We start from the raw sequence: 22,909 nt of genomic DNA on the forward strand, positions 1-22,909 counted from the left end.
TGATGCAAACAACTTGCTCTCTATTTCTACATACTAGTTGATTGTATCTATTTAACTCCTGATTCTGGCTCTAACCTTTAGGCTGGGGTGAGGATTCTGTCACTCTTACAGATGTGTATCAATATTTTGACACTTCTATTGCACAAATTGTCTTCTTACACAGATTAGTGTTGGTGGTATTATAAACATATAGGGGCTGGCTGCTCTATGTAGCCCATGCAGCAGTGCTGCTGACTGGCTGGTGTGCAGGAGGCCTCCTCGAGACTGCAGTGAGGATAACTAGTCAAGATGTCCCATACTGGGGCACGCAATGGTTACAGAGCTACAGTGCCTGTTGAGGTTCATGCTAGCACCCAGCACCGCAGGAAGCAGAACATAACCACGCTGCTTACTGCAGGCTTTAAACAGTAAACTTTTAAGCTCTGAAAGCTTTTTTTTACCTCGGATTTGCACAGTTCCTTCCCAGTTCCAGTGGAGCCGGGCTGACCTGCCTGCTGTACACCGCAGCTCACCCACCATGTTCCCCCGCTCTGGGAGCAGGGAGGGGGCAGCCTTGCCTGCTCCAGCAGGTGCTGCCGGCAGCCCGGAGTACCGCAGTGTGTGCTGTTGCAGCCGGGACGGTTCCACGTCTCCCTCCACCCCCTGCCCCGGCTCTGGGCTGGGGTCGAAAGGGGCCGGGCCGAACACTCAACCCAAGGCCGGCCCGCTTCCCACAATGCCCCTGTTCGCACACAAAGTCCCACGTGACCCGCGGCGCGGGGAGCCCATCATGGCGGCTCCCAGCGGCTGCCGGCCGCAGCCCGGCGGGCAGGGCGGCGGCGCCGGGGCCGGGCCGGAGGCTCTGCGGGGTGCCGAGGAGGACGCGGAGGGGCTGTACGTGGCGGTGGAGCGGTGCCCGCTCTGCAACACCACGCGCCGCCGCCTCACCTGCGCCAAGTGCGTCCAGAGCGGAGACTTCGTTTTCTTCGACGGTCGCGACTCCGAGAGGTACCGGCGGCCCTGAGGGGACGGGGACGGCGGCGGAACGGGACACCCTCTCTCTGCCTCCCTGCCCCGTCGCCGGAGTTGGGGCAGGGAGCACCCTGCCTTGACTTGGGCTGCCCTTCCCCCGCTCCCCTCAGGGCTGGAGGAGTGGGGGTGGGGGGGAGGAAGGCGGTTCATCCCCCTTCCCCGCTGTTCAGCCACTACACCGGGGCGGGGGCGGTCCTGCCGCTGCCGGGCCCACCGCCGGGCTGCCTGCTGGGGGATGAGGGGCCAAGAGGGCAGAGGAGCACCCACAGCGTTTTGCTTAAAATAGTAATAACAATAATACAGCGCCCCTTCTTTCACTCAGTCAGGTGCAGATGCCAGCAGGTGTGCCCGTGTTGATGTGGCCGAGAGAAGCTGTAGACAGTTCAGGGCAAAAAGAGAGCCATGTGGTAGGATATCTGAAATGCATGTCTGTTTTCAGCAGTATGTGTTAAAACAGTGGTCTCTGTAAACACTGAATGAAATCAGGAAGGTACACGAGAAAACGCTACTTTATTTTATTGTCTACATAAACAGCCCTAATCATGGGCCCCTCTTTAGAATTGCAAATATCCCACCAATCAATCACCCGTCTTGCTGATCCTTCTTGCAGAGCATTGGCCCTATGGAAGGGTGGCTGAGGGAGCAACATAACTTTAAGTGACTATCCTCATTACATGATTGAGATGCAGATTGTCCCTCTGTAGCTGTTTTCACATCGTGGCCATCCCAGATTCTTAAAAAGTGTGCCCCACACCGGCTCCAGAATAGCTCTGATTTTTTGGCTGACTCCTAGCAGCTGTTGAGAGTGATTTCTTGAACTATTTTGGGAAGTCAGTAAGCAGCATGCGGTGTGGTATGGTCCCTGCACCAAAGGCTCTTGGCGTCCTTCTACCAAGCACACAAACAGCCACTGGGACAGTGGTGTTTTTTCTGCCATGAACATCAGTGGGAGTGGGCATAGGGTGTCTGCCAGCACGAATCAGCTTGCAAAATTGAGACCTTAGTCTGCCACTGGATGGGCTTGTTTCTTTCTTTTTTATGTGAAAAACTGTGTCACGGAACCACAAACCGTATTTAGTCATTCTAAAATAGATGGAAAACCTGTGTTTGTGTGAGACTGCTCAGGGTAATCTGTAGCTTCCACGAAAAAATGGGATTTGGAGGTTGGAATATAAACCAACTATTATATTCCTGCCCATTTTGTAGATTTAAGATTTTGGTTAAATATCAGACTTAAACATAGAAATTCAGCTGTAGCCTTCACTAGAGCAGAAGCACTGTAGTTCTGTGTTAACCAAGGCTTAGAAAGGTTCTGTGCATATCAGAAAAAACGTAAAGCAACAGCCTTAGCCAGAGTACCAGAAGCAACAGCTTGTTAGGGAAAGAAACAAACCCTCTCTCTGATTTCCTTATATCTTCTCACATGAAACAAGATCAGCTTTTCTGCCTGACAGTTTTCACTGCATCTTCCTAAGGTGTTTTGACTGTCCTATTCATCTGTGGCTAGAAAATCTTCTGTACATTTACACTGTGATTCTTAACCACAGTAAGTAAGTTTCTGTCTTTTTTTTTTTCTGTATGTCTTTTTTTCCCCCTCTGTCTGGACACTGTGGTTCCATCTGTGGGGATCACTGCTGTTCTGTTCTCCTGGGGACTCTCTATATGCTCAATTTCCCCAGGCTTCACCTCTCCAGGTGCTCAGAACTTTCCCAAGCAGTAGCACAATTCACTGAAAACAGCAGCCTCATATTAATGAATTAAAGGAACAACTTCAGATACACGAGTAACACAAAGTGCATAATGTAAGACCACTTAATTGCAGCAGGAAGGTGTAGGAGCAAAGCTCTGTAAAATTTGGGCTTCTCTGTGTTCTTTTGAAGATAATGGAAATCTTTTTTAAAATGTTTTGTCTGTGTTCTATGCTTAATACATCAAATGGCAGATATAAAAGTGAGAAGGAATTTGTCACTTCAGAGGTCAGTTTTCTGTGTTTCCTCTTTCTATGCAGTAAGTGGGTGTCTATGAGTTTCTTGCAATGGGAGCACAGAGGGAGGCAGTGACTTTTGAAACGGTGGCCACACACCATGCCAAAGTTGTGCAGGGACAGGTGCGGTTAACTGGCTGGATTTCAGAATGTGTTTACTGTCATCCTTGTTTATATGTTTATGTTATGCCTTCTAGTAGTACCTGGGCTAATTTTAGATCAACATCATGGCCGGCCCTGGAGGAGGCCAACAGGGTCACAACAAGGGCTTGTGGTGTGGCTCAGCTATTAGCACCGTGTGAGAAATTCAGAATGTGGAAGTGTATGGGGTCACTTGGGCCTCCCATTTGTCTTTTTGATGTGTAACAGCCGGGGGGAAGGATTGTTCCCTCTTGTGGAAAGAAAGCAAGTGTTACTTCTTGTGTCCCATGGTGTTTTTTATTTACAATTTTCTTGTGATTTTTCTGTAGAAGATAATGAATGATTTCATGTTCTAACTGTAATAATTATTTCAGATTTCTTTTCATTGGACTGTTTTATGTGTGGACTTTTATAAAAGCAAAAGTAAGATTGAATTCATATGTCTGGCAAAAATCACACCCTGTATCTGTAAGGGAGAGAGATTGAGGAGCTGTTAAGCTTAATTATTGAAGTACAGCTATAATTAAGGATGAGTCGTCCGGACGTCCCCCAGTACAAACATCACTGACATTCTTCTTTTCATTAGTAATGCACAGTATATTCAAAAGCTAAGCTGGTGTCTTGATGTTGGTTTCAGCTCGGAGACTCTTCTTCCTCCCGGGAGTTTACTCCAGCCTGTCATGTGCAGAAATTATCAGAGTGTGTTTTACAGGCGTACTGAATTGCTTTGTCTCATGTGTATGCATATGGCAAAAGCCAAGGCAATATAATTGTTATGTCTAAGCCTGTCTGACTTCTTTAAGCTGTGGCTTATAATCAGAAATAGTGACTTTTTGCAGTGATGGAGTTTTATTATAGTGAATAGGTACAGTAATGGGAGTACCTATTGCTGTCCTCAGCTCCTTCAGCATTAATCAATTTCTGTAGATTAGGAAGTCCTTCCTCTTGTTGCTTCTCTCTAACTATGAGCATGTGGGAATAAGCCAGGTGACTGCAGAAAAATCTCAGCTTAATATGGTAAGACATGAGAAAAGAGAGATGTTTAATGGATAATTTGAGATGTTGAGTTTTCTCCTCTCAGTTTACATTTTATGGGAGTTCCTATAATAATTCATCTAAAGTTTTGTTTCTCTGCCAAATCAAAAGGCTATGGATATATAGAGAAAAATCAGTTACACATTGCAGTGCAATTAACGTTAGGGCTATATAAAGAAATGGAAATGTTTGCTCAGGAGAAAGCTGCTGCAGAAGTTTGTAGGAGCTGTTTGACGCAATTGCTGAAGTGCGTGGTGAGCTGCAATTTTTGCAGGCTCTCACAAATATTTCTGTCTTCCCTCAGCAGTAAGAGACTTAATTTAGTCCCAGATTCTTGACAGATCATTCAACTTTTTGCTGATGTGATGGACGTGATTTGGGTAATTGCGTTTAGTCAGACTCTGTGCCCATTAATCCAGCTTTGAGAAGAATTGCCAAATTACCCCAGCGCGCTCTCGCTGTGTGACTGCCGAGTGGTGTGTTTCTGCGCCAAGTTATTTTTGGTTGCAGGCAAAGGTCAGGGGTACAGTAGGTGTGCATCGCTCTGTGGTAAACAGGAGTCTCGTACAGTGCACTTTTGTAATTTCCATGATGACTGGTGGGTGAGGACACACAGGAAGAAGGAACACGCACTGGGTTGAGCAGCCAGACTCCAGTTGCACCACATTCCTCCAGCTCATGCGTGGCCTCTGGCTTTTATGCCAAGCCACTTCCATTTGTATTTGGCTTGTTTTGGAAGGAAAACATATTTTTGCTTGACTATGTGGCAACAGCCTGGAGTTCTGTTGTTGTTTTAATGCTGATGCCATCCAGAAATGTGATTACCTGCTTTCTGAACCCAAAGTTAGTCACCAGGCTTTCAGACTTAAGAACTTCAAGGAAAAAAAAATGAAGCATTTTCAAGTTTTACCTGAAATGACACCCACAGAGTTGAGCTGAGAGGGAGCCCAACATGCCATCCTGTCAAGGCTTACTGTATATTTCTTTCTGACCAAAGATTAGGTATCTGTGAAATAAAGGACTTGGTGGATCGGTAGGTAAAATGTTCAGCCGCTGTTAGGGTGAAATTGTTGACTCTACATGTTGCAGAGGAAAATCAGTTGTTTTTCCACAGTGATATAACCCAATACACACTTTTGAGGCATGGATTAGGACAGCGCTGTAGCATTGCAAGGACAAAGGAAAGCTGGGAAGCCATACGCTGGCAGAAGACAAAACACGTTTGCTATTTTTTATGTTTCCCAAATCTCTTGGCTGTCTGGCTTGCTCTTACTGTTAGCTTTGTTGCTTCATGCTTTATTGTAATTTCTCAATGTGCATTGTTCAGATTTTCTTTAAGTGTATTTCTCAATACATTGTGGAACATGGAGGAGAGCAGAACATGGCAGCTGCTGCATATTCAAAAGCTGAAAACACAGGATGATGAATCCTGAAAAAATTCCCTTCTGATCTGTTCTTTGCAGTTTCCATACCTCAGACATCCTACCTGGTGAAGCAGAAGTCACGCAGACATTTGGGTCATTGGACTTGTGATAGCTACAGGTGTATAGTAGAAGACAATTGAACTCATTGCTGTTACTAAACCAACAAAGATTTGGATGTCATGTAAAAGTCTTGAGAGACTGCTGTCCTATTTGGAATCATTAATGAATAAAGTGCAAGACACTTCCATGTTAGAAGGGAGAAAATGCAGTGCATAGTGTATGACAACCTGCATTTCTCACTACCAGAGTGGACTCAGCTGATGCCATCACAGTTTGTGAAGTAATGCAGTTCAGACTCACTATTGTATCTGAAATAGTATTGTTAATTTCTCCAGTGACTAAAACATTTTAGGGTACTATATGTTTTTCTTATTCCACAAACAATTGACATTACTAAGCTGTAAATCTTTTAGAAATAATAAGTAATTTGCTTACAAGTTTGCTAATACAACAAGCTCATGTTTCCTCAGCTTGGAGGTTCTGTTGCAGTTCCAGTGAGACATGTGCTGTAGAATTCTGTGAGAGTTTTATACATTTAGCCATTATTTCCCAAGACTAAGCCAGAAAGCTGCAGTTTAGAGGCTGCCACAAGCTTTGGTCTTTTTCTCTTTTCAGACAACTTATAATGCCATAATGTGAAAGTACCAATTAAACCCTTTAATCTCTTCTAGGTTTTCCGACAAGAAAGAAAGGCTGATGCGTCTTAAAACCAAACAGAGAGAATTTCAAAAGCAGTAAGTTGTAGTTATTAAATGAAGATAAGCTGTAAGAACTCTCAGAAAAACAAAACAGTTTCTCTAATGTGCTGTTGCTGGAGACAGATCCAGTCCAGGTAGTCATAAAACTTTCTAATTGTGTTTTTTCCTCTAGTGTTTTGAAGGCCATGGAAGGGAAAGAGATAACTGATCAGCTGGTGAGTTGTTCAAGCTGTCCCATAGTTTTAAAACTCTCTGTATTCCTAGATCTCATAGTTTAAAGTTACAGCTTACCTTGAGGCTATTGTGTTGCTTTCCCAAAAGGCTTGTTTGTAAGCACAACTGAAATTAGCTCTGCAAGCAGAGTGCTCCGAGCTGTTTTCGTTTCTTATCAGATATTTGTTCAATAACTTATTCTGATTGACTTTATACTAAGTATTCAGTTTGTTTGTGGCATTTTTCTGTGCACAAAACAGCATATGAAATATTTGTTTGTATGATCAATTAAGAACATCCTGCTACTTTTGCACTAGAGCTGCTGGTTTTGTTGTTAATCATTAGTCAGTGTATCTGAAGTCGTTTCTGCCCTACAGCTGCTGAATGTTCTTTTTCAGAGATGGAAAATAATGTCTTGCAAGATGAGGATTGAGCAGCTGAAACAGACCATTTGCAAAGAAAATGATGAAATGACAAGATGTGAGTAATGCCTGTGCTTTTGCAATGTGGGAAACTGTGTGCCTTAGAGTGAAAAATCAATTGAAGTGAATTTGAATCTTAAGGTCTTAAAAATTATGAATTTTCAAACCGTCACTTCTTAGATCAACTTGAAGGCAAATCAGTGAGTGGATTTTTAGCCTTCTCGTGCTTGGGTTTTAATTAGCAAACAGTCAACATTATTCAGCTGGATGGCAATCATTTTGCAACAGCTTTAAAAGTAGATGCTTAGCAGCCTGTGACTTTGGCTTTGTCCCTAGAGATGGCTTTATTTAGTGTGGTGTTCCTGATCACTTCCTCTTGATAAAGAGGAGGTGAGCGGCTATGCAGCTGTTAGGAATTTCATGTACTGATGAATTTTAACCCACACCTATCTAGAAATCCTAAATCCTACTAGAGCAAGGAAATACGGCATAGGCTGGGGAGTTGCTCTCTGTCAGCAGCTTCTGTTTTGAAACTCATTAGATTTTTTGCTCATGAGAGATTTGTAGGACCATTTTTCAGACGGGAATGTGCAGTACTCTTTCAGCCTACGTGCAAAGGAAATATAGGAAGTGTATTCAAAAGCATATTGATTGAATCAGGAATGTTTCTATGACTTGAAATTCAAAATGAGCCATAGAGAGAGTGAAAACAGAGGCATATACTGACAATAGTTATAAAGGAATAGCACAAGCATGTGATGATAACATCAAAAAGGCTGAGATGCAAAATGGTTTCAATTAATGAGGATGCATAGTAACAATAAGAAATGTAAAATAAGAAAAAGATGAAGTAGATAAGTCTGTTAGTTATCGGGAAAGACAACAAATAACAGTGCAGAGAAGTCTGAAGCATCTTCTCACAAAGAAATGTGATCAGTTGCTCAGCCAGGTTAAATTTTACATCATAGGAGGACTGCACACTGAGGAAAGAAAACAGCCAGCTAAATATTATTTTATGGCAGCAAGGCCTTAAGAGATTTTCCTTAGGGAACTTAAGGAGCAAGCTGTAGTTGCCTGTGGAGGACTTAAGAGCACATGGGACAGAGGGTGTCCTGGGAAACTGAATGAAAACAGTATCAAGTTTTCAAAGGGTGGAGGAAGGGAGAACCTTAAACTGGTGATACAGTCATGCTATTATAAAACTTTGGTCACTTTGCAAGTAGCTAGAAGGTAATGTAATTAAAAATAGCCATCACTTTGTTAAGAATAGTCCATGTCAAATCAACCCCTTGTCTGAGGATAACGTGGAGAATAAAGCAGAAGATGCAACATGCCTTGCCTTTGGGCACTACACCAAACCATCTCATGAGCAAGCAAAAACATTTGCTCTGGGTGTAATCACTGTAAGATTGACACAAAAGGGCAGTAAGGCTGCATTCAGAGGGTGGTGACACTTGTCAAACTGAGGAGGTGAGACAGGTAGAGCTCAGCAGGAGCTGGTTCCTGGCCCATTTTTGTTCAATATTTGCCATAATAGCTTGCATAGTAGAATAAAAGGTAGAATGGAGGAAGCCAAGGTGGATGATGATATGACTTCTGTGGAAAACAGGATCAAATTCAAAGTCTTGCAGATAACTTGACAGTGTCATCTGAGAAGGACAAAGTCAACTGCACATTGTTTAGGAAAGACAAACATACAAACACAAAGCAGGGGACAGTGGTGAGATTTGACAGAAGAGGATCAGGAGAATTATAGGAAGGGGGCCTCTAAGGATGCTGGGGAGGGACTCTTCATTGGGGACTGTAGTGATAGGACAAGGGGTAACGGGTTAAAACTTAAACAGGGGAAGTTTAGTTTGTATGTAAGGAAGAAATTCTTTACTGTAAGGGTGGTGAGGCACTGGAATGGGTTGCCCAGGGAAGTTGTGAATGCTCCATCCCTGGCAGTGTTTAAGGCCAGGTTGGATGAAGCCTTGGCTGACATGGTTTAGTGTGAGGTGTCCCTGCCCATGGCAGGGGGGTTGGAACTAGATTATCTTAAGGTCTTTTCCAACCCTAACTATTCTATGATTCTATGAATTAAGATTTAAATAAAAATTATCAATCTTGTGCTGCTTCAGAAAGTTCAGACCTCATTATGGGTTATCCTAATGTAAGTGTTGTATTTAAGGGGGAAGTAGTTTTCCTGCTGTTCCCAGCATTGGTGTTTCCTCAGTGGGGGACTGGAGTCCAATTTGAGCTATTTAAGAAAGTTGAAAATCAACTGGAGAAAGTCTGGAGGAGCATTTTAGAAATAAAACACAAGGAACATCTAGGAAAATTTATTTTTGGTTTAGAGAATAGGAAGGTGAATAGAAACAAGCTTTTCAGTATGTTGAAGAATATTATCAAGTCAATAAACTACTATTTCTCATTACCCTGTGAAGAAAGGAGGAAGTCAATATGACTTCGAGGACCTTAGTCACCTTTTCGTAAAGTGCAGCTCTGCAGCTGGTAAAACTTTGGGACTAACTGGGAAGTGGAGTTCCTCCACTTCTCTACTCTTCTGTACAGTGTATTCTCTGCAGCTTTTTGCAACTTCTTGGGTTTACAGTGAACTTAGTTAGATTTAACCCATGAACTGGCCTAACTATTGCCCAGCTGATCTGTTATTAGCTCAGTTACCCCAAAATTGCTTATGCAGATAGACCCAGATAGGGAGATTTAGATTAGACATTAGGAAGAAGGTCTTCATTGTGAGGGTGCTGAGGCACTTGCACAGGTTGCCCAGAGAAGCTGTGGCTGCCACATCCCTGGCAGTGTTCGAGGCCAGGTTGGACGGGGCTTGGAGCAACCTGCTCTAGTGGATGGTGTCCCTGCCCATGGCAGGGGATGGAACTGGATGAGCTTTGAGGTCCCTTCCAGCCCAAACCATTCTAGAATTCTGTGATTTCTCATTTTGTGACTGGAAAGGGAGACAGTCAGTGTTCCCTTGTGGTAACACAGAGTCTGCATCATTGGGATCAAAGTGCTTTAAGAGCACGTACATGAATGCAAAGCCCAAACAACATACATTAATAGCAGCAGTGATGCCAGAAATGGTGAATGAAGATGCTATCAGCTCTTGATTTTGACTGCAAGCAATGCCTGTCTTTTTGGCCAACACCATGCAAACATGTACAGTCAAGCTATTTCTGTCATGATGATTACCTCAGAAGTTTAATTAAACTGAGATCTTGGCTTTTCTGCTCTAAATCAAAAAATAGCTGGGTGAAAGATAGGGAAAGAATAGTCCCAATTTCAGTCTCTCTGGAGATCTTCAGAAAAGATTAAAAAGTTGCACCACTAGGCAGCTGGAAAATGTGAATAGTTTAGCAGGGTTTTCTGCTTTAAGCTGTTCTAGATCTTGTTTGCTATAAATATTAATAATGCTTTTCTCAGGCTTACTACAAGTACCTCACAGTTCCTTTCCCAAGGCTAACATCTGCTGCTGTTTTCACAGATGCAGAAGGGCTTCTCAGAATTAAAGAGGAGAACCAGAAACATTATCGCAGGGCTCAGCGGCATCAGGAGAAGAAAGAGAAGATCCAGAGGCATAACCACAAGCTGGGAGACACGGTGGAGAAAAAAGCCTATGACTTGAGAACCCAGTATGAGCATCTGGCAAATCTTCGTCGGATGCATATCCTAGAGCTAACATCAGTCATATTTCCCATTGAAGAAGTAAAGACAAGCATGAGGTATAGAAGGTTTATCCTTTTGGATTAATTTGACTTAGCTTTAGGCACCCAGAAGTGAGTCATGTAAGTCTAAGCTAGACACTCTGGCTCCCTGAGCATCTGTGGGGAGGAGATGTTTCCCAAAGGCAAAGCATCTGACCCAAAAAACAAAGGTCCAGAACAGAAGAACCTGGAGGTGCTAGCATCTCCCCCCGAAGAGATCTGAGGAATGTGTCCAATGTTAAACTTCCTTAAAATAGATAAATAAAATAAAAAATCCTGGAACAAAGGGAAGTAGTTTTGGGAATGAGGAATTTTGCAGGAGTGTTTCTACAAGATTTTGCTCTCTGTGAAATCTGGCAAAGTGCCTGCCAAGTGTATCTCTGTCTGTATTTTTAACACTTCTTTAAAAACACTTTGTTCTTCTTTGGGTGTTACAGAGATCCTGCAGATGTGTCTTCTGAGAGCGACAATGCTATGACCTCTAGTACTGTGAGCAAGCTTGCGGAAGCAAGGAGAACCACATATCTCTCTGGGAGGTGGGTGTGTGATGATCACAACGGGGACACCAGCATCAGCATCACAGGGCCTTGGATAACCCTGCCTAATAATGGAGACTATTCAGCATATTACAACTGGGTGGAAGAGAAGAAGACTACACAAGGACCGGGTAAGGAGCAAGGTCTGATTAGACACATGGCTTCAGAAGCCATAGAACTTGCAACCTTGGATGCCAGCAGAAGGCAGTGAGGAGCAGTAGCCCAGTCCATTTGTTCTCACCCAGACAAACCTGAATAAGAAATAAACACCAGTATAAGGATTAGTCCATTGAAATCCTCTTTTGCAGGAAATGCTCACTGGGACACAGCACAATGTAATAGAGAGATAAAGTTAATTATTCACAGTTTTGACATGGTTCACATGCCATCATTTTAACAGGAATCCCAATAATTAATATTTTCTACCAACTTCTGACAGATGTCACTGTAAATAATTGTTGAACTCAGGCTATTCACAATACTCACAAATGACATTTTCCAGCGTAGACTTCAGTAACACATTGGCACATCCACTGAGGCTTTGTTTGAAATGAGACTTTCATGATGCTTTTATTTCTTTTAGATATGGAACATAATAACCCTGCTTACACTATCAGCGCTGCATTGTGCTATGCAACTCAGCTTGTTAACACTTTGTCTCTCATACTTGATGTAAATCTTCCCAAGAAGCTCTGCAACAGGCAAGTAAATGCAATCCTCTGAGGTGAATCAGTGACTAGTTTTGACTGATCTTAATTCTGTTTGGGTTTGGGAACAAAGTCATTTTTTGGAACGGCTTGGTGGTACCAGTTGATGTCTCATGGATTTTTGTGCTGTTTAATTTGGGGTGGTGGACTAGTAGGGTTTTAGACCACAGTCCATAGTGCCTCCTTCCTTTTTTACCTCCTGAGAGTGTGGACCAGCCACCATAGTTGAAAATAATAGCTTTCTAATTGACATATTCAGCATCCTCAAATTGGAAATGAAATATGACATCCATGAATAGCACTTCTCATTTTATGAGACCCTACTGTGCTTTACAAAATCCCAGACCAATTCAGCAACCCTTAGTCATATTGAATAGCTCCACTACATTAATTGCTGCAGAACAAGGCTTTATAATATGGCATGGCAGCAGTGTGATTCTCTTTGGGATAAAATGCCAATGGGGAGCATAGCTGGCTGCCAGACAGCTGGGAGAGTACTGTGTAAATCCCATGATGAAAAGCACTGTTAGATTTTTTAATGTCAATGTGAAATAGATGGAGTCTGTACAGAAGTACTGAGGGAGCTGCAGATCTGTTCAGTCTTCCTGAGATCTCAAATATGCTGCTGAGATTCTTTTAAGCGTTTAATATAGTGATTGCCCAATTGAGGGCACAAAAGTTGTGTAGGGTCTCTGTGTGGGGAGTTTATACGGTTACTTGGGAGCTCAGCCTTCACGGAAGGAAAAGCTTGGGAACAGGAAATGATGCAGGATTTTAAAGGAGAGCCAAAATAGCTTGGCTGCAGTGGATCTTTGAGTTTCACACACCTGTCCTGTTGAAGTGGGTGAGACTAGCACAAGCAGTGTTGGTTGATGAAATACTAACAGTCCTGCTAGCTGAAAAAACAACCTCCTAAACACTCTCAAACTGGCTGTTCAGTTTAAACAAGTGCTCACTTTGAGCATGTTTACTCTGGGGCTTATGAGGAAGCCAGGACACAGAATGCTGATGTCTCCAGAGAGTGTATTTTCACAGCATTGTCCTTTCTGTCTATTCATGTATATGTGTGTATGGTCTTTCAATAGTGAGTTCTGTGGAGAGAATCTCAGCAGACACAGGTTCACACGGGCAGTGAAGAAGCTGAATGCTAATATCCTGCACCTTTGCTTCTCTCAGGTAGGGGAAATGCACATTGGGATTCTCTAAATAGCTTTTGAAAGATCATCTGTGCCTGCAGGTTTCCCATTGTAACTGATCATGTCTCTTTCTTTACCTTCCACATGGTAGCATGTAAATTTAGATCTGTTGCACCCACTGCATACGCTCAGGAACCTTATGTACCTGGTCAGCCCAGACACCAAGAACTTGGGCAGGTAAGAAAAGCAGTATCTCAACTCACTTGTGACTGAATTCCATTTGGAGTAATGTATTTGTCTTGTTGCTTAGGAGGGAAATTCTTCTCATCTGCTGTACATATAGATCAGTGCTCAGCACATCAGAAATCAGGATGGTTACAAGAAGGAGATAAGAGAGGACAGAAAAAGGTCCTGAGTAGGAAATCAGGTTTCAGAGATGTGTTGCTGCATGTGGCAGGCTCTTCTGGAGGCCTTGTAGCTGATTATGGACTTGTTTCCCATATGCTCAGAAGCAGAAACTCCTTCCCTCCAGGGGACAGCAGTACATGTGCCAGGCAGTCCCACTGTGCTCCAAGTACCACCCTACCCACATCTTGCCAACATGTAGATATCTGAGAGCATCCAGCAGTTTAAACCCTAAACCAAACACTAGGTAAACCTTCCCCAGAATACTTCCACTGAGTGAAAACCCTAGACCAAAGTTGGCACTTAAAATAATATCAATTTATATGTAAATTAAGATTAAAGTCAACTTTTCTGCTGTTAGTACATGATGAAAAGAAAATCAGTTCCTATGGGCCATGCACACCATATTTAATAACCTTTTTTTACAACATTGATTTCCTGTTGGGATAATCCCATCACAAGTCACTTATGCCTGAGACAGTCTGCAAATATTTGTTTAATCTGACTAGTGCTTTATTCCCCTTAAACTCAGTAATGTTCCAAAATCTACTTTTTTACTTTATTCTCATGTACAGATCTAGTTTTATTCAAAACCTTCAGTACCACTAGGGAGAGCATCACTTCCCTTATGTTCTCTGGGTATAGCCCTACTGGTTCAACCCAGAGGTATCGGGAGCCAAATCTTTGTAGCATACCTCAGTTTGGAAGAAAATAGGTGCTTGCTGCACACCTGAGAACAAGGAGAATGCAGGAAATACCCAGAGAATGAAGAACTGTTGTAAAAGGTCCAAGTACTACTGTGGGTCTCACTTCCTTGTGCAGATGTTACAGAGCTCCCCACGCATAAGTAAGGTCTATGTAGTGAACCCAGAGGTTACAGGGAAGAGTTGGAGAAAACATCAACCAGTGAGGGGTATAGTTTAGTCTGTATGAAACCAACTTAGCTTGCTAAGGATGAGATTGACAGATGACTTGTTTTCCATGCCTTCATGGGAGAAAATACAGGCTAGCAAATGGCTTTATAGTTCCCAGTGGAAGCAAATAGTCTGAACTAGGTTGCAACGCAGCACATGTGCTTAACACAGATTAATTACCCACAGGAATGAAGGTGGGGATTCTCTGCTTCCTTATGTCATCCTGTCAAGGCTGGATGAGTTTCTGGAATGGATGCTTTCATCAGGCTAATGGGCAGTTACTGGGCTAAGGACAGAGAGAACTGGTAGAAGTAATGGCCTTTGTTAGAGAGGAGGTCACTGGAGATGATCTAATGGTCTCTCTGGTCTTAAACCTGATGACTCTCTTCTTATGTTGCCTTCTTAAGCAAAATGCTCTGCCAGAAGTCAACGCTCCCATTTCTTTCTGGGTTATGAAAGAGGAGTGTTTACCTTTGATTTCTCAGCTGTCTGCAAATTTTGCAGCAACCAGCTCTCTTTATTTTCCTTTAGATATCACAGCCTATAGTTACCTGATAGTCTCCTTTATAAGCTGCTGTTTTCAGATACATACAATTTTACCAAGCTTTAATTGTCTGGATTAAAATTTCCCATGGTAAATCACTGCTTCAGGCTCCCTGTCCCACTAAGGCTGGAGAAATACTCTTATTTACCCACGTTAAATTTTTACTCCTGTTTTGCTGAGCAGCTTTGTGCTTTGGAATGAATTTTGCCAGGGATACTGCTTGCTGTGGGGATCCAGCCTTTCACTGCCTCCATGAACACCTCTCTTAACCTCTGGGAACTGCCTGCTTTGGCTCAGTAAAGGTGTTCCAGCTTTTGGCGAAGCAGTGGCATGGGGCGGGATGCAATTGCTTCTCCCACCAGGCAGTGGCAGCAGGGAATATGGAGTCGCAGCGCAGGTGGGTTTGATGCGGATCTCTGGAGATCCAGCCCATAGCTCCACTCAAAGCAGAGCCAACTAGAGCAAGTTGCTCAGGATGAGCGGCCAGGAGGGGTTTAAGTCTCTCTAGAGGAGATTCCCCAGCCTCTCTGGGCAGCCTGTTCCAGTGTCTGACCAGCTGCATGGTAAAAAAGATCTTGAGATGCTGCTCAGGGTGAAGCACTGCAATGGGAAGTCTCCACTAGTGAGCTGTGCCAGCCCAGTTCTGTAAGCTGTAAACTACACCCTTCTTGCTGACAGAGCTGCAGCTGTCTTGGCCTGGCCAGGCCTAGCACTAAAATAAAAGCTGTTCCCCATCAAGCTGAGATTTCCACCATTGGAGCTGTGAGTTATTATCAGTAGCTCTTTCTTTTGTGTGTGCATGTTTGACTATCCCCTGCCAAAGCAGAACATCTCTTCTGCCATTCTTGCTCTGTGGTTTGGAACCCAGCTATCACTTCCTTGGCCAACTGTTCTCATTTCACCATTGTCTACAGTTAGCTCTGTAGCCAGCGAGTATCTCTTTGCCAACTGATAGACACAGAGGTGTTGTAATTCTTCTGCTGTACGCATGACAGAGCAGGGTGCTTTGGCATGCCCAGGACTCATACAAGCAAATGGATAGTGCCTCTCTTTCATTATACCAAACAGGCTGATGGCACTGTGTTCATGTTCACAGGTCTGGGCCTTTCGAAATCAGTGCTGATCTTGAAGACTCCATGGAGTTTGTGGATCCCAGTGCCACCGGTGAGACAGATGAGAGTGGAGATGAGCACGTCAGCGATGAAGAGACAGACCTAGGGACAGACTGGGAGAATCTGCCAAGCCCCAGGTTCTGTGACATCCCCTCTCAGCAGGTGGAGATGCTGCAGAGCCAGAGCACGCAGGTATCTCAGCCTATTGCCAGCAGCAGTGCTGGTGGAATGATCTCTTCTGCTGCTGCCTCGGTGACCTCGTGGCTGAAGGCGTACACTGGACATCGCTAACAAGCATGGCAAAAGGCTCATAAAATTTGTGGAAGGAATCCCTCCCCAACAATGCTGTAGTAAACCTTACATATTCAGTTAAGTAGTGCCTGGAACATTTTGTAAACCAGAAAAAAATTTTTATTTACCCAAGATGACTGTGATGGTACCATTTTGTAAATTAGCTAGCTACGGACTCTGATGGATTCTGTGATGGCTCTTTTGTGTCTTGGTTCTGTCTGCATTGTTGAGTACCTGGGGAATTACAGACCAGTCAGTCTCACCTCTGTGCCTGGCCAAATCTTGGAGCAGATTCTCCTGGAAGGCATGCTAGGGCACATGAAAAACAACAAGGTGCTTGGTGACAGCCAGCATGGCTTCACTAGGGGGAAATCCTGCCTGAACAATTTGGTGGCCTTCTATGGTGGGGCTATGGAACTGATGGACAGGGGTAGAGCAGCTGATGTCATCTACCTGGACTTGTGCAAAGCATTTGACAGTGTCCCACACGACATCCTTGTCTCTAAATTGGAGAGACATCAATTTGATAGGTGGACCACTCGGTGGATAAAGAACTGGCTGGATGGCCACACGCAAAGAGTTGTGGTCAACGGTTCAATGTCCGGCTGGAGATCAGTAACGAGTGGTGTCCCTCAGGGATTGGTGTTCGGACCGGTCTTGTTCAGCATCTTTATCAGTGACATGGACAGTGGGATTGAGTGCACCCTCAGCAAGTTTGCCGATGACACCAAGCTGTATGGTTCGGTTGATAAGCTGGAGGGAAGGAATGCCATCCAGAGGGACCTTGACACACTTGTGAGGTGGGGTGATGCCAACCTTATGAAGTTTAACCATGCCAAGTGCAAGGTCCTACACCTGAGTCGGAGCAATCCCAGGCACAGCTGCAGGTTGGGCAAAGAATTGATTCAGAGCAGCCCTGTGGAGAAGGACTTGGGGTTGTTGGTCGATGAGAAAAGGAACATGAGCCAGCTTCAGTGTGCGCTTACAGCCCAGAAAGCAACCGTATCCTGGTCTGCATCAAAAGGAGCATGACCAGCAGGTCAAAGGAGGTGATCCTGCCCCTCTACTCTGCTCTCGTGAGACCTCACTTGGAGCATTGTGTGCAGTTCTGGTGTCCTCAGCATAAAAAGGTCATGGAACTGTTGGAACAAGTCCAGAGGAGGGCCACGAGGATGATCAGGGGACTGGAGCACCTCCTGTATGAAGACAGGCTGAGAAAGTTGGGCCTGTTCAGCCTGGAGAAGAGAAGGCTGCGTGGAGACCTCATAGCAGCCTTCCAGTATCTGAAGGGGGCCTACAGGGATGCTGGTGAGGGACTCTTCATTAAGGACTGTAGTGACAGGACAAGGGGTAACAGGTTAAAACTTAAACAGCAGAGGTTTAGACTGGATATAAGGAAGAAATTCTTTACTGTTAGGGTGGTGAGCTACTGGAATGGGTTGCCCAGGGAGGTTGTGAATGCTCCATCCCTGGTGATGTTCAAGGCCAGGTTGGACAGTCTTGGGTGGCACGTTTTAGTGTAAGGTGTCCCTGCCCATGGCAGGGGGGTTGGAACTTGATGATCTTAAGGTCCTTTCCAACCCTAACTATTCTATGATTCTATATTATTCTACTGAAGAAAAAAGGACTCATCAGCCTCCAGCTCTACTTTCTAAAGAAACAGGTTTTGACGTGTTTGCATCAGGATGAATACAGAGAGAAGGCTGCTCTGTGTGAGGCCTGGACAGTGGTGCAAATGCAGTTCATATTTTCTTAACTCCTTACAGGGTTTCTGTTTGTGTGTGTTTTAAATCTGTCTTGCATAATGCAGAAATGCGTATTTCTAAATTTTTTTCATTCAGGACATGAAAATTTTGCATTTTTAACATGTTTTCTAATCTCTGTTGCCATATTTTTAATACAAAGAAACAGTACAGAGAGGAATTCACACAGCCAATTGCTCTTGTTTTAGCTTCAGTTGTGAACTTTTATCCAGTTTTGCTGCAGAAAACTGGCTTATTTCATGCTGTTTCCAGTGGTAGGTAGTCTAGAAGTTTTGTGTTGTGCTGTCCAAAGCACACAGGCTCTTTACTCTCAATATCATACACCAAAGAAACACTGGACATTCTCGTAGCTTAGACCCACATTTGATGCAGATACAGGATTGTGTTGTTGCAATAATATTCATCAGTTACGACACCATGTTGACACTTTTTACTATTAGAAAAACCTCATTTCGAGCTAGTTTGATCAAGTCACACAGTCTCCACACTACATGCGTTTTAAACCCTATTCCATTTTATGTTGATGGTGGGTTGTTTCTCTTGTTTACTGAATGCCAAGAAGCTGATTTCATTTCACTGCAGAAATGCCCACAGCGCAGCTGGTGGCTCGCTTGTAAAACTGCAGGAGGTGCGATACTGACAGAAGCGTTTGTTAGCAAGTGCTCCTCCACTTCCTCTGCCTTGCGGTATGGATGACATAAAGATGGGTTTGCTCAGCGAGGCTTCCAACGTATGGTTTACATTTTCTATAGCTGAGACGTTGTACTTCTCCACGGGGTAAATTAATGTAAAAGCATCCTCCCATCCCTCCCAGAAGGAAGACTTCCAACACTTCCCCATTGCTTCCCTGTGGTGCTGCAGCTCAAAATGGGGGCATGGCAAGGCCATGGCAGGTGATGCAGAAGCCACATCCCGGCTACCAGGCAGTGCCCTGAATCTTTGAAACCCTGCTCTGGGGCTGGCTTACCCAGCCATCTCATGGAATGTTTTGGGGTGGTTCTGCTCTGTTGCTCTCCAGGCCGGCTGGCTGCCTCCTGTCCCCACCAAGGGCAGGGTGGAAAAGCAGTTTTGGTACCCGATGCCTGTGTATCCCCATGAGCTCCGTGCCAGGGGTACTGGCTCAGCATCATGTCTCCAGCTCCGCCCCAACCCCATTCTCCCCCCCCCCCCCCCGTATGGCAGCTCTTTGGGGATGGGAATCTGTTGTCAATGGTTTATTTTATTTTAAACCAAAGCCCCTTAACTCTGCACTCGCTGCATGCATGCATTAGGTAAACTCCCCCTCAGTCCTGCCCTTTCTGATTCCTCATTTATTTTCCACTGGACCCTGCCATATAAATATGCTTGGGTTTTTTCATCTGTTTTTAATAGGCATTTCAGTTAAATTTTCATTGCTGCCTCTCATGCTGCTTTGAAACCCTTAAACATCAGGCCCTAAATCAGTTTTGTATGCTGTCATTTACTTTGCTAGGGAAAGAAAAACCCAACACACAACCTTCTTTAAGCCATATCCTTCATGACCATGTTTTCCAACTATTTTGTCACGCACTGAGAGTGCACACCAGCACTGCAAGGGCATTCAGATGCAGTGGGATGGGTCCTTTCTTCATCTTTTGTAACAGAACACAGACTGCGGGTTGTTCCTTTAAAAGTGTTTTGCACATGTGTAGCTAGGGAAGAATCGTGTGCACCTTGAGTGCAATCACTGGTATTAGTTTTCCAGGTTGTTTTGGGGAGGGAGGACAGGAATATCTGTAATTATAGATACCTGAAGACAGACTGCTGAGAGTTTACACAACACTTCTGCATAGCATGAATGCAGGAAGTGCCGTTCCGGCCATGACTTTTGTCTGTGACCAGTGATCTGGTGTGGCCAATCTGAGCTGCCAGGGAAGAACCTGATGCTGAGAGCTCAGCCCTCCATTGAGAATCAGGTGCCTTCACACGGACTCAGGTGGGACACCCAGGAGTTGTTTGTCACGGGCAGAAATGTGGGGCCTCTCTGCAGCTTCAGAACTAGATGTAACTAAACACAAACACTTCGGGTTTTTTTTCTAAATTTTATTGTATTATTGCAATAAATCTTTAACAGTATTTTTTTTAAGTTGTATATTTATAATTGTTACTTCTGTGTGGTTTGTTTTCAACTGCGCTGGGGAAGTACACAAGCAGTTCCAGCCTTTGAAGCATCACAGGGACCAGACCTGTTACAGTGCAATCGTACAGCGGTGGAGTAAGCAATACCCATTCTAGAAAAATACTTGTACATAAAATAACTGCATCTCCATTGGAGCAGGTACTGGAGTCCTGCAACACACACACAAACACACATGACTTTCCCTATCTATACACATGTAAACTGAAATGCCCCTGGTGTAAGCCTGGCTTTGACCTGCTCCTCTGCTGGGTGACTGTTTCTGCAGGTAGTGAGCCTGAATGCAAGGCAAGATGCTCCTCTTCACAAGGCCATTTCAGAAGGATGGAAGCATGTTGGCTTTCTAAGGAGGTAACTACTTGAACTAGCGTGTATCTGAGCAACAAGGATGGGAAAGGGCTGCATTGGTCAGCAAGAACAAGGGTCTGCCCACTGGATCTGGTGGCCTGGCAGGCCACAGAGGATAAACAACCCACCCCATTTGAATTCTTTGTGGCAGCTACCTGGGTGGAAGGACTGATATCCTATGATCGCTGTTCACCTGGGGCTGCTGCATGCACATCTGCAGTGGTTCATTGCCTTGGTCACGGTTGTGGCAGCGCAGGAAAGCAGCCTTGTGCACAAAGCAAAGCCTGGCTCCAAGCTCAGCTCCTGCCTACAGCCTGCTGAGGTCACTTCTGCTTAAGCAGTGCCATCAGGTTTCATCCTCTGCTAGGGCAGGGTTGTGGCAGGAGTGCAGCCTCATAATGCCTACATCCCAGTCATAGTTGGGTTGCCTGGACCAGCCAAATGCAGGCTGGGGAAGACAAAGTCCAAGGCGAGGCTCCAGCACCATTCCCACATTGCAAGAAGCGGGACTTGAGACAGGTTGGACGCATAAGTGAAAATGATAGGTCTGACCTGGGGCCAATGCAGCGGAGCAGAACACTGATGAAGCATTGCAGAGCCTCCTTATAGGGAGCAGCGTTGCAGCACAGGGGAAATGCTGCTGTAGAAATGGGTTGGATGGAGTAAGAGCCTAACCACAAGCCTCAGCCACACTGGCTTTTTCTGTAGCATCCATGCCAGGAGACTCCCAGAGCTTGGTGAAAATGGGAAGCTTACAAACAATGGGAATGCTATTGGATTTCTTCACAGGCATATCTGAAAATTCAGTCCAGACATTTCAACCGCTCCCAGGCAGCGATGTCAAGCGCACAGCCCTGACAAGTCCTCAGTGCTTCGAACACAATTCTGTAAATCCAAAATTGGTTGATTTGGGCTTTTTTCACTCCAATAGCTTCTTAGAAAAAAAGCTGAACAGACCTTGGCTTCTCCCTAAGCTGGTGTTAACAAAACAAGTCCGCACTTTAAGGGTGGGGTGTAAGCTTGCAGGCAGCTCAGCATGGCTACATTCAGAACCAGCCCACTGCTGGATGCAAAAGCTTGTTCTGTAAAGCAATTTTTACCAGCAGTGCTGTGCAACAAGGATAGTTCCAGCAAGCCGCATAGTAATGTGTACAACATACCATGTGCCTCAGCCAGCCTGGGGGGAGGGCAAGGATGGAGTAGGGAGGAACATGAGTTGTCTTCCGTATTTTGATGCTTCAAGGAACAAAATAGCCTAATGCCATTATTATTTTAGTCCAGTTTTGCCCTCTGTTCAACAAAGGTGACCAAAATCTCACACCCTCTTGCTAAAAAAAAAAAAAACGACCAAAAAACCAAAAGAAACACAAAAACCAAAAAAACCACACCCCAACCAAAAAATTACCTCACTGGCCCCTTATCTAAACACAAAGTATTTTCCTCTGCTGCTTCTATTTTAGCCTTGCAGGGACTTTCCTCACTGCTGTCAGCCTGGCACAGGTTATCTCAAGTTTTCCAGCATTGGGTGGGGGGCAGGAAAGCAGTTTCTTCCCCCTCTTCCGTAACTGAAATTAAGCTGAAGGCCTTTAATACTAATGGGTTTAAACAAGGCAACAACTGCCAGCAAGTTGTTCTGCTGCTCATCCCAGTGCAGCCAGTGGAGCAGATCGAGCCCTGGGTGGAGCCTGTGCCCTATCAGAAAATAAAGTCACAAATCCACAAGGAATCCCACTTTTCCTCTCCCTCTTCACAGCTGATGAGGCAAGCTGCACCGTTCTCTTAGATTTCTAATTTCATCCCTCCTGGTTGTCATAATATCTGCTGCATTGCAGAGGTGGCTGAGCAGCACCAGGGAGGGTGGCAGACAAGTAAAGCAGGGACTGACAAGTAACAAACCACAACAGCATACCTTTTGTATCTCCTGTGAACATCCTGAGCTCACCAAACCCACATTTCAGGCTGTAAGGGGTCAGTTCTTTCTTTTGCTGTTAATGGGAAGGATAAAAGCATCCATCTTCAAACCCACTCTGTCCTCAGCATGAATCACTGCATGCCATCCCACCACAAGTGCATTAGAGGCAAATGCAGGCAAAGCAGAGGGAGGTGGGTGATTCAGCCTGGCCACTGCATCCTTCCTCACCTTGCTGAGGGTTCGAGAATGGTATGAGCCAGGTGCACAGCCACCCCACCAGACTGCTGCTCCTGTGGGCTTTGCAGGGTAGAGAAAAGGGCTCAGGGTGAGCCACACGAAGCAGTGGCACCAACTCTTCTTGCATCAGGTCAGAGATTTTTCCTTCTCCAGCTGTAGT

The 22,909-nt window shown here is 44.7% G+C and overlaps 1 protein-coding gene across 1 annotated transcript; it reads left to right on the forward strand.

Annotated features, from left to right (window-relative positions):
• The first annotated feature begins 769 nt into the window (after positions 1-769).
• Positions 770-16,411, forward strand: ATG14 (autophagy related 14). The gene is made up of 10 exons (XM_005152469.3): positions 770-987; positions 6,327-6,389; positions 6,526-6,568; positions 6,965-7,046; positions 10,470-10,707; positions 11,127-11,356; positions 11,809-11,926; positions 13,018-13,108; positions 13,220-13,305; positions 16,028-16,411. The coding sequence occupies exons 1-10, from the start codon at positions 770-772 to the stop codon at positions 16,332-16,334; spliced, it is 1,476 nt and encodes a 491-aa protein (XP_005152526.2). The 3' UTR covers positions 16,335-16,411.
• The last annotated feature ends 6,498 nt before the right edge of the window (positions 16,412-22,909 follow it).

This window comes from Melopsittacus undulatus, chromosome 4 (assembly GCF_012275295.1).
Source record: "Melopsittacus undulatus isolate bMelUnd1 chromosome 4, bMelUnd1.mat.Z, whole genome shotgun sequence".
In the NCBI taxonomy this organism is placed as follows: Eukaryota; Metazoa; Chordata; class Aves; order Psittaciformes; family Psittaculidae; genus Melopsittacus; species Melopsittacus undulatus.